This window comes from Gobio gobio (assembly GCF_949357685.1).
Source record: "Gobio gobio genome assembly, chromosome: 1".
NCBI classification, from domain to species: domain Eukaryota; kingdom Metazoa; phylum Chordata; class Actinopteri; order Cypriniformes; family Gobionidae; genus Gobio; species Gobio gobio.
This window is the reverse complement of record NC_137097.1, coordinates 59,346,632-59,359,207: the sequence shown is the minus strand read 5'-3', so window position 1 is coordinate 59,359,207 and position 12,576 is coordinate 59,346,632. Positions and strand designations below refer to the sequence as shown.

General features: G+C 38.0%; 1 protein-coding gene across 9 annotated transcripts in view; it reads left to right on the top strand.

The window, feature by feature from the left end:
• sdk1a (sidekick cell adhesion molecule 1a) overlaps positions 1–12,576 on the top strand; it is a 405,563-nt gene that overhangs the window by 369,561 nt on the left and 23,426 nt on the right. For all 9 annotated transcript variants that reach the window (XM_079824232.1, XM_079824230.1, XM_079824228.1 and 6 more), the window contains 4 exons: positions 606–676; positions 1,361–1,493; positions 6,922–6,978; positions 7,653–7,754. In XM_079824232.1, the coding sequence (XP_079680358.1) occupies positions 606–676; positions 1,361–1,493; positions 6,922–6,978; positions 7,653–7,754 (363 nt within the window). The remainder of the gene's footprint in view (positions 1–605; positions 677–1,360; positions 1,494–6,921; positions 6,979–7,652; positions 7,755–12,576) is intronic.

Genomic DNA, 12,576 nt, shown 5'->3' with positions numbered 1-12,576 from the left:
TGTTTTTAAGCTTCAAAAAAGACACAAAAGCACAATAAAAGTGCCCACAAGGGAGGTCTATAGGAAAGTTCAGAGAAAAAGTAAAACAAATAAAAAAGAACTTTACAGTATTAATGTTTGTTCTTTCAAAAGTCTGATCAGAAGTCACGAGAATCATTTAATTCAAAGGTAAGGTCATGTTTCTCTTCAGGTTTATACATCTAAAAGTAGAAAAAGATGAGCATGTAGATACGAATGGGGATCATCTTCAAGGGTCCAGGGCATCAAAAAGATTGAAAATCCCTCATCCACATGACTCAAAACTTGCTGGAAGAGAAGATATTGGTAAATAGCGATGTTTCTCACAGAAAGCCATCGTACAACATCTGTGGACTAAAGCACACAAGTGCTATGATGAACCACTTTTATGGTGCTTTTTTGAGCTTGACCCCACCAGTCCTCATTTACAGTGAAAACAACATTCTTCAAAAAATCCTCCTTTTATGTTCCACAGAAGAAATAGCCAAACAGATTATTAGAATGAGATGACAGCGAGTAAATAATGACAGAATTTCCTCATCTAATAATGACTCTAACCGGATTTCTCTTGAACTTCTTATCCGCAGTTCCTGATGAAGCGCCCTCGATTCAAGCCGTGAAACCTTCCACGACAACATCCGTGCTGGTGCAGTGGCAGGTACGCTAATGCCGGCCCACCCCGGTCGAGTTAACTCCTGACCTCCATTAAGTCTGTCTGATAGGCAGATAACAAACCGGCTCCAGCCTGAGAAGAATACCAGCATGTTGCAGGCTATCGCCAGTGAAATTACAGCCCTGTTCTGTTTAATGATCTGACTTTTGTCAATAGGTAGCCTTGCCTCGCTCTGAGCAGCCTGCCGTGCATCACTTAGTATTCCTTGCGCAGGTTAGCATAAATTAATGACATGCGGTATTGATACCCGCACATTTACAGAGCTCGCAGAGGGCTTTGGCAAGCCCAGGATAATTAATACCCATGTGCGACAGCGATCCTGCAATCTGAAGGGATATTAATTAGTAGCTGAACCTTTATTCACTGACCTATGAGTCCCGGATCTCACTACTGTCTGTTTTATCAGCAGAACCGTTGGCTGAGTTGATTACCCCTCCGCTCGGAGCTTTGTTAATTACCCACTGACTGAATGGCTCAGAAATTAAATCCTCATCTTTTATTTATCTTATCCGTTTCGCGGCAAGTGTTGCGCATGGACACACGATGGGAGATCAGTCAGCGCTGTCTGTCAGTTACAGCAAGGAAGGCTTTTTATCAGGGTGTGCTTTAATAAGGACCGTGAGAACAGCTAGTGGAATGTGACCTTTAATTTAATCTGTGCCTTTGCAGGCGCCCAAGGAGGAGAGTGTGAATGGGGTTCGGGTGGGCTATCGGCTCTACTACCGTGAGCTACAGTATGACAGCGCTCCGCAGGAGTCAAAGAGGCCCGTCAACAGCTCCTTGTTGCGCACCGAACTGACAGGTAACTAGCGGGAGGAGGCTCTCCTCTTGAACCAGAAACGTCTGCACGCAGGCGTGATTTATAGCTTGAGTGCTTCTTTGAACACTTTAACCCATGCAGTTATTGGAAAAATATATCTTTCTCAAGGAATTCCTCAACGTTTTGAACTCAGTATTTTGTGTTCGTGTTCTTTTGTGCAAAGATATTGTATTTCCCAGTTACTCTCTCAGAGAAGAAGGCGAGATTTAAAATGAAACTGGGACACAATCGGTGATGGCAAATTATAAAACCCACATTAATATGATGAATATTGCACAAATTTGAATGTTATCAAAGCGTGTGGTGGTTCTTCATCAAAAGCAAAGCATGTTTGAATATTATTTTGATTGGTAATCAATCAAAATAATAAATATAGCTGCAAGCAGCAATACCGGGGCCAAGCGCAACAGAAGCAAACAAGGAAGCTAGCAGCAGACCAATTGAAAAGGTATTTGAAGATAATTTTAAGCAAAAATGTTAAAACCCCACATTAAAACATTGAGTTGTATAGAGCCAATGTCATATTTTGTTTAATTATAGCGCCACCAAGAGGCACAATCCTACCATTTTTTGCCAAATCCTACCATACATGTGTGTGTCAATTTTGGTGAAAATATCTAATTTCGTTTTGGAGTTATAGACATTTATATGAAAAGATATGTAAAAAATGACTGACACCTGAATTTGATTGCATTTTACTCCCCCTTACTATCAATATTTTGACATTTGGGTATTAATGTTTAGCTATGGACCTATGTTTTCGAACTTCTGACGCTGGTTTCGTCTCGATCAGACTAGCGGTTTCGAAGAAATCAGCTAACGTTTTATAAGCGCTAAATTACCACGCTGCACAAACCATACGCCGAAACCTGGCAAGTGTGGTATCGTTGGACTCGGCAATGATTCAGGAGACAAAAAAAATATTATCCACTAGGTTTCACAGTTTCAAAACTTCTCAGGCTCCTTCAGGGCATCGTACTGATGACCCATACCGAGTTTCGTAACAATCTGTTCATGTGTTCATAAAATACAGCATTTTAGCACATCGTTCAAAATGTCCGACTGCCAAAATGGCCGATATGGTAAAATCAGGTTGGTTATCAGACAACTTGACATGATGTCCCAAATCTAACGAGATCACGTTTATGCTTTTTGGACAAACGGTTCATAAGTTATAAGGAAAAATAGCATTTTTTTTTGTATCTCCGGACCAGTAGGGGGCACTGCGCTGAAACGCTGCATGTTGCCTCAGGTCATGCTGATGATCAAGACGATCTGGTTAAATTTTCGTGAAAATTAGAGCAACGGCCTAGGAGGAGTTCGAAAAAGTAGGTTTTTCGGATAATTCAAAATGGCGGAAAAATGTTCATGACGGAAAATGACGTCATAAAGTGCAATCGAATCGGCTTGAACCAAGGAATCGAAGGAAAAATGCATTTTGTTTCTAGCCATTAGGGTTCAAAAGTTATTAACATAAACATGAGTGAAACTTTGGACAGGTGGTGGCGCTAGAGGGATTGTTTTTAGAGACTCCAAAATTGGTGTGGTTAATGTTGGGCCAGTTTTCTATCTGTGTGCCAAAGTTCATAACTTTCCCGCAAACGGTTCTACTGTTTTGTGATATTAGTTGTTTTGTCTTACTTTACAATATTCCATGTTTGATAAAATATGTCAAACTTAAATTGGCTAAATGTAATTTAAAGTTTACAGCATGAAAGCTAGTTTTCAATCCCTCACTGAGCTCTTTATTTGACGTGTGCTTTTGTGCACAGATATATATTGTATTTCCCAGCTACACTCTTGGAAAGGAAGTCAAGTTTTAAATTGAAACTGGGACACAATCTGTGATGGCAAATTTCGAAATCCACATTAATACGATGAATATTGGGCAAATTTGAACGTTATCAAAGCATTAGGACGCTTTTTCTCCCTGCAGTTAGAGAATATATTTACGACGGATGGCTGAGCGTAGGTGAACTCATTACGCGTTCAGGCTGTGTGAGGTGCGGAATCATGAGTTTGAGCTCAAGTGTTCGACACTGTGCGCGCCAACGGGCTCTTTTTCCGCAGCCTGGATCCTGCTAAATCTCCTTTGACAAATTGGACTCAGCAGTGTTGACAGCATTTAAATGCGCAAGCCCGAAGCAGCCGAGCACGAAGGCATATTTAATTCCTTTCCCTATGTTCTGCACTGGTCAGGGCAGGAGTGCAATATTTCTCTTCTGCCCTCCACTCATCTTACATGTTAAAATCTGAGGTCTGTTAAGTGCCAAATGCGCCTCCCTGCTGAAATCACCCGAAATGCCAAGAGGAAATTACTGGAGCTATGCTCTATTTGTTCAAGCTTAACAGCTTACATTGAAAAGTTAGCAGGTACTCCAAAAGCTAACAAGGTCCCTGTCACTTTCTGGGATGTTCTGCTGAAGTCGAGTCGGTTTCTGTTACTTTATATATGCCTGTGATTGTTGTTCATAGTGTGTTGTCAGACAGATACAAAGATTTATTTTATTTATTTATTAGTTTATTTGACATGGACAAACAATGCAGAAAACATATTGCTATAATTTCAAGCAGCCGATGCTGATATATATATATAAACAATAATAAAAGAAAGCTAAGACTGTGTACGACCATCAATGTTCACAAACCTGCTTTAGTTTGAACCACTTTTTTAGATTTCTTTGAAAACATTTTTACTCTGTTTGCATTTTTACTTCAACTGGCAGGCTGTTCCAAAGCAGTGTACCTTGAACTGAAAATGTAAATTGTGCAAATGTAGTTTTCCTCTTCGTTACTGTGCAATTCTGATTAGTTGCACCTCTTGTACCCTTACTATGTTGTTTTGTTATTAATTGGCATATGATATCTGGAGCTTAAGATAAGAGACAAATTTATAACATTTTCAAAGCTAAGCAAACTATATTTTTGTAAAATATTACAATGATGCCATCTAATTGGTTTCTTGTTCTTGTTAAGCTTTTGTTTATATAGAGATCTAACAGGTTTGATAGTCAATTGAGAAACCTGGCTCCAGACAGTCACACAATAAGATAAATGTGAGAAGACCATTGCATGCATGTATAACTTAGCTAATTTATATAAGAAATATGTAATTCAAGTTTGTTCTGATGGTTCTGCACAACCTTTTTGCATGCACATCAAATTTTAATTGAGAGTCTAAAATAACACCTAAATATTTAAAATCATTAACTGTCTCTATTGTCTATTGACTGATCTTAATTATAAAACCATTCATATCCTTCCTTCTTAATTGAAAAACACACTGAGACAGTTTTTGAACAATTCAAGGTCAAACAGTCGTTTTGCAGCGACTGTGACACCAGTCATTTCATTTGTTAATATATCTGCAGCTAAGCGTGGAGTCTGTGCTGATTAGACATGTGCCGGTAAACGGTAATACGATATACCGCAATAATGAACATGCACAATATTGTTATCGTGGGCACTTCAAAATACCGTGAATAATTGTTTATTACAAATTATTCCGATTTTTAGAATGCATTTTAAGAATACTTTACCCATCAACCGTTTAAAATGAACAGCACGTCAAAGAGGAACGCGCACTGATGTAAACAGACCGTGCATGAGCAGAGCACATGGCGGAACTAGTGCAGGAGACGCGCTGAAGTGCACATTCACTCTTTGACAGCAGAGGACGCTGACGGAAAACAGCAGAAATGCAGCCGTTTCCCCGGTAACCCTCGTAAACAAAACGATACGGTGAAAAGACTTAAGGCTATTGATTTTTCAAATTTAAACATTTTATATTTTAATCTGGACTAAATTACATGCCCTAGATATTGTTTAATATGTTCTGACTGTTGTTCAGTCACACATTTTACAATAAGGCTCCATTATTTAACATTAGTTCATTCTTTAACAAACTGACAATGAAAAATACTTCTAAAGCATGTATTAATCTTAGTTAAATGTACATTTCAGCATTTAATAACACATTATTAAAATCAAAAGTTGTAACTGTAATATTTAATGGACCTGAGCTTACACTAACTAACATTTTTGTGTATTGCTTTATTGTATTTAAATGTTTGGTTCTTTTGTTATAAGAAAGTAATTAAACCTGTTATAATATGACAACACTTTTTTTGCAACTTATTTCAATATCGTGATAATACCGTATACCGTGATAAAAGCTTCAGCAATTAATCGCAACATGAAAATTTGAAACCGGCACATGCCTAGTGCTGATACATAAATGACTGTGTCATCTGCATATAGCTGACATTTACTTTCTGTACAACAATTTGGTAAATCATTGACATACAAGGAGAACAACAGTGGACCTAAAACTGACCCTTGAGGGAGACCCATCTCATTGTTTTTTAAAGATGATCTTGAATTATTTATCTTAACACACTGATCTCGAGATTCTAAATATGATCTTAAACAATTGATTGCCTTTTAGTCATGATAATATTTAGTCATTCCTCTTATGAATTTCCTCTTCATTATTCAAATGACATTTTTAAAGATTAATATAAAAACACATTCAGTATCAACTATTAAGTTGACATTAAAATTAATTTAAGTAAATTTACAATGAATGGTGCTATGCAATTCTAACATGAAATTTGTATTTATTTATTTATTAAGAAATATTCCAATTTCATCAAAAGCAAACAAAACATGTTTAAAAGTTATTTTTTAACTAAGAAAAGCTGTGTCCATAATGACATAATTTTTGCCGGGAAAACCAATAGTACAAACATGAGCAAGTATTAGAAGAAGTTTTGATGAATTCTGTGATTTTTTGTTGTTTTGTCTTACTTTACAATATTCCATTTTTTATAAAATGACAGAAATATGTATGGTAATATGGTTAAAATATATCAAGTTAACTTTCATCACTGATCTCTTTATTTCTTTCCCTTTAGGCATTTTGCAAATAGAGTTGAAGTGTCTGAGCTTGACCAGAAAATACTTCTTAAAGTCTGATATGCCCTCTTGTAGAAACCCTTTTTTAAACTACAAAGACATATAAGTTACAGAGCTCGAATGGAACTGTATAAAAGGATTGACCAGTGGCGCAGACATTCCGATTTTTCTTTAATTTTTCCCAAGTGATGCTGGATCAGTATATGTTTTAAAATCTTATTAGGTCCCTAATGCACCCTAGCTTGTGATATAGTACTGTATATTGACTGTTGAATCATTAATCACTCACTCGCTTTGGTTTCTCGCGGGGTTTGATCGGAGTGCACGCAAACGCGAGATGAGCATTGTGGAATTTCATCAATCTCTTGGAGAAGTGTGTGATGAGCAACTTTAAAAAGCAAAGATTTACTGCCATGATGAAATATCCCTTTGATTTGTGCTTTTCCATCTCCAGTAATGTATTCCTCATCGGCTGCTCTTTTTCCCTCCACAGCCAAAAGCACTGTGAAGACTGTCAGCAATCCTTCGTTAACCGAATTCGAGCTAACGCGTAAGTTTCATTTAGCCATCTTTCTCATTTATGTCAGTCTGCTTTTGAAGTCCGAAATATTAAAACTCCCTTTGGCAAAGTGTGTAATCCCAGATACTCTTCCTGTTCAGAGAACAAGGTTTTTCCACTAATCCATCTACTCTGACCAGGAACATTCTGGCCAAGAGATATTCTCAAAAGTGAATCTCATTGCACACTGCCTGAGACCTGAGAAATGCATTTGCTCTCAGTCCTCCCGTGTTAGAGTTTGAAGCCAAGCCATTGCTTTCCATTATCACACCCAAATTAATCCGTATCCACACTGTATTGAACAGTAGGTAGTTATCTGAGAGATGCTTTTGTTTCTACCAAGGAGAATTCTCATTCTTCTTATCTGGTGTCTCAAAGCCAAGATGCACCTTCATACCAAGTACCCTTATACTAGGGTGAGCAAACGTCCTGTTTTCCCAGGACATGTCCTGTTTTCAAGTCCTGTCCTGGCCCTAATATAACAATTTTCTGTCCATACAGAGAGGGCATACTTTAAATATATTGAAATTAATAAGGAATCTTTGAGTAAACGTCGAGTATCATTTGAGTATCTCATTGCCGGGCCGAGTGTCCTGGTTTCAGGTAATCAAAATATGGTCGTCCTACCTTATACCCTTCTGTTTGTACTTTTCTATTCTCATCAGAGCTGCAGAAATACAGGCGCTATGAAATTGTGATGACTGCCTACAACGTCATTGGTGAAAGCCCTCCAAGTGCTCCAGTAGAGGTGTTTGTTGGAGAAGCAGGTAAGCAGTTGTGTGAAAATAAGGGAATTTTCCTACGGTGGCCCAGTAGTGCACAACACAACGAAATTTAAAAAGCATACATAAGTTCACAACACAACAAAATAAATCCACAACACAACGGAATGAAACCACAGCACAACGAAATCAAGACACAACACAACGAAATCAAGCCACAACACAAAGAAAAATCCACAACACAACGAAATCAAGCCACAACACAACAAAAAGTCCACAACACTACAGAAATGCTCCCGACCACTAGGGGACTCTCGAGGTGCAGTAAAGTTTGTTTTCCTTGCATTGTTCTAAATAGATTCGCCAATCTTACAAATATTTAAACACACGATCAGTTTTAAGTGTGCAGTTGTATATCGACATGAAATATCCATTAAAAATCACCTACGTGCATAATAGCTGCATATTTATACTCGAGAACGCTTTGACCCGCTGCCACGGCGCTAAGGGAGCGTCTGCCAATTCCACCAAGTTGAAACATAATTTGTATGAATTAAATTAACTTTCTTTTTATTATTTTCAAATTCCAATGTTGTGTTGTGCATTATTAAGTCAATTTTACCAATACAATCAAGCTGTGGAATTTTAACATGTCTGTTTTTAAATGTTAAAAGCAATTTTAATTCATACAAATTATACGTTTCAACCAATTGGTGGAATTGGTAGACGTTCCCTTAGCGCTTGATTTATTTGTGTTGTGGCTTTTTCGTTGTGTTGTGGCTTGTTTTCGTTGTGTTGTGAACTTATGTTTGTTTGTTATATTTCGTTGTGTTGTGCACTACTGGGCCACCGTACTTTCCTCATAGATATTGCATATTTTTGCATTATCTGAAAAACTACACCGTCATGTAATTCCATAACAGCTGGCCCCAACTGGCCTCAAATTTCATCCAGACCATCCTTTTTGCTGAGTCCTGATGTTAGGGGGATTGTAGCACAGTGTCTACACCGAACACGACAGTTGTCGTGTGGCGCCGTGCCACAACATCTTGAGGCTGTCTAGACTGGACACGACAAAGCGAATGTCCCAAATCCACTTGTCCTTTGTGTCAGAAGTAGCAAAAGTGCTTGGAGTACATCCGAAATAGAACAGGCATCCGTTTACAGTCAGGGATTTTTCGTGTAGACAGCATCACTCATTATAATGGGTTTTATTGTCTTTTGTTACGTTGGAATCTTGTAAGGTATCTTGTATTTTCAAAACATGCACAGTTTCAGAACATAACTCTATGGTTATGTAGAGTACTGTGGGGTTTTTTTCTAATACTGAGCAGACTTTTGTCAAACCCAGACCAGTATGCTTTGCTGGCATCATCCCACCAGAGGACCAATTTAATGAAAGAGCAAATTCTCCGAAAACATCTTTGCCGCTCCACCCTGACAGATGTGGTGATGACCACTGTCGATGGATGTTCTTTTTGAGATGGAGGCCTGTGCCGTAATGCTCTCTAGGAGCAGGACAGCATGCGCTCTGTCTCAAGCCCTTCAGGGAATAAGGCGTGACGTGAGCTGACAGATATGAATTGTGTTCCCTTAGTGGAGTGGCATGTAGAGGTAACAACGACAGAGGCTAGATCTATGGTGAGGTTCTGCTTAATGTGACAGAAACACAAACCCACTTAAAAGGATGGGCTTGGATACATTTCTGTGTTTAAATCAGTTAGCTTTTTCAGAAGCAATTGTGATTAGTTTGCTGATTTGTGAACACAAAGCATTGTAAAACTTTAGATTAGGGTGTAATTCTCACTATTAACTAACTATTAACTACGACTTTTGCCTCGATAAACTCCAAATTACTGCTTATTAATAGTTAGTCATGTAGATGTTAAGTTTAGGTGTTGGGTAGGATTAAGGGATGTAGAATATGGTCATGCAGAATAAGGCATTAATATGTGTAGAAGTACTAATGAACAGCCAATATCCTAGTAATATGAAAGCTAATAAACAACTAGTTAATAGTGAGATTTGAACCCTAAACTAAAGTGTCACCGCATTTTGTTTACCTTATTTTCACTTTTGCGTGAATCTTAAGATTCTATAAACATAAAATATGGCTATTACAGATAACCGTACAAAGTGCTGCTTAGTCTGTTTCTATACAGATGATAGAATGAGATATTAAATATTAAAAACAATAGTAGACTGCCTTGCTGTCACATTGTCATGCTGTCATGTGCTGGCATATAAAGAAACACAAACTCTCAAAGGTCTTCCTTCAGTTTTGTTCCTTAAGATGGCAATATTCAAAATCCTTGTCTTTTTTGGAACATTTGTTGGTCCCCATGAGAAAAACTGTTTATACATAATATGAAATGAAATGTTTTTTAAAAATTTAAAAATGCAGAAGCTTTTCTGTGATGGGTCGGTTTAGGCGTAGGGTTAGTGTAAGGTGATAGAATATACAGTTTGTACAGTATACAAATCATTATATCTATAGAAAAATCCCCATAAAGCATGGAAACCCAGTGTGTGTGAGTTTGAGACCAAAATGCTTTTTTTACTCTGTTCACTTTTCTGTCCTGAATGTGGTTCTTTTAAGACTTGAGGATAACATGCTAAGAGGACCCCATGGATCTGAATTATGTAAATGTGCTCAAAGATGTGTTTTTTTTGTTTTGAGCTGTACTACAGGCTGGTTTAGCTCTCTGTTCTCCCCTACCTCACTATTAGGCTCCTGCCAGCTAGATTGCACTGCTGAATTGTAAAGTGCTTTTCAAGTTCAGTTCAAGTTGTTCTTTTACTAAAAACTGTATTTTTTTTTTTCAGTACATTTATTGACTTGAATAATCTCCAGCTGCCTGGCTGAAGAGCCGTGCGCTCTGTCTAATGAGCTGCCAAAAGAGGAAGCCCGGATATGACATTCCAACTATTCCTCGGGAAACTGATAATTGTTGTGCTGTTTTATTTGGTACACTACAAAAGAAAGGATGTTTATCTCCTACACAGCCCGAAACAAATCTATATTCATGTGGGGCATCTCATATGATCAATGAAAGGGCCTTTAGTGGAAAAATAATCCTCCCACCGCTAGCAAATAGATGCATTACGTCCGCATTTCAACCATACGCTTGAAAAGTATCGAACGCAGGCAAATTGCTACAAATGCGAACTGTCGTTTGTGCTGTTTAATTCCACTCCAGCCGTGCTAACAGGCTGAAACTGCACAGACAGGATGTTGTCAAGGATCTTGCTCTCCTCACAGTTTTGCATTTCACCTAATCATTGCCAAGATTATTTATGAAATTCTAAACAGCATTGCTCTAGTAGTGCCACAGTATTAATAAAAGCAGTCATGGTGAGAGTTTTGGCAGGACAGGCATGTGTGTGTGTGTGTGTGTGTGTGTGTGTTTGTATTTTTTTTTACCTCTTTCACCTCTTTGCAGCATTTTTGGCCTCCTCTCATAAGGGGTTTAATGAAGCAGTAAATATGAATCTGTCATAAAGAACTCAAGCAGCTGGCAGAGCAGGCAGGGTTATCAACATCAGGTTATTAACAGCATCATTAGAAGGGGCCAGGCATGGAGATTACTCCCAGCAGCAGGAGGGGGGACAGCCAAACAAACAAATGAATTTCCCTCTGATTAACGTCAGGTTGCCTACATCTGAAGATAGTCTGAGAAGGATCAGAGAGTGGAGGGTACGTGAAGGGTTCTTTGCCCTTAAAAGCCTTCTGCCATTCGTCTGCCATGCTGGTGTTAAAATGCAAAAACAGCCGATGGTTTTAAACCTCAGCGAGCTGCCCACCTAGAGAGCACTTTAAGGCATTATAGGCGCCCCTGATGGGAAGGTTGTTCCAAAAGGTGGGTAGCAACCTTATGCTTTTTTTATAAGAGACCTTATTTTGGCCAAATTCTAAGGAAACATCACAATCTCAGAATGCACTGCCACAAACACAGTGGGGAAAAAATAGGACCCACTTTATATTAGGTGCCTTTAACTACATTTGAACTAATCATTTGATACAATGCACTTATTGTGTACATGTTTTTACATTGTACTTACATTTTAAAAATGTCCTGCATGTTATTACATCTGTAATTAATTTCTGTAGTTACAATTATAATTATACTGTTGACCCTTCCTTGGGACAAAATTGTATTGCGATACAATATGAACACAATGAGTACATTGTACTTATTTTTTGATGCAAGTACATAGTAGTTAAGGCCACCTAATATAAAGTGGGACCAAAAAATAAACCACACTCTCAGAAAAAAATTTTTTTGCAAAAATTCTACCTTTAGGGGTGCAACAAAAGTATGCTCAAAAGGACATCTTAGTACATTATTTAGCCCTAAAAGGTTCATAGTAGTTCTTAGGGGGACATAATACTACTAATATGCATATTTTATGGGTAGATAAGGGACAACGTTGGACAGGGGCTTTGTCTCTAAAGAAAAACTGAATGAGAAAATTATACACAATGCAAAAGTAAAACAGCGCAAATGACATTAAACAGTGTATAAATCAGCAGGAAGCAGCATTGCTCTCTCGCTTGATGAGCCCATTGAGTTTTAACAGAAACCTTAAAATGTGCCGTGGGTTTGGTAATTGAGAATGAAAGGGGAAAAGTCATGTGAGAGCAGGCAGTGCCTCCATCGTGCTATGATTGTGCTTTTTACGCGATAAATCCGGACTCTTGTTTCGTACTCTTTCCACATCTGTAAATCGATCTGAATGAATAAATGATGGTGTTAATGAAAAGTGATTCAAACTTCAAATTTGTAAGATAACAGTTTTTTTTGATAGCGTAATTAATGTTTATTTGACCTGGAAAAAACAGCAATTATAAATACATAATGCTCAA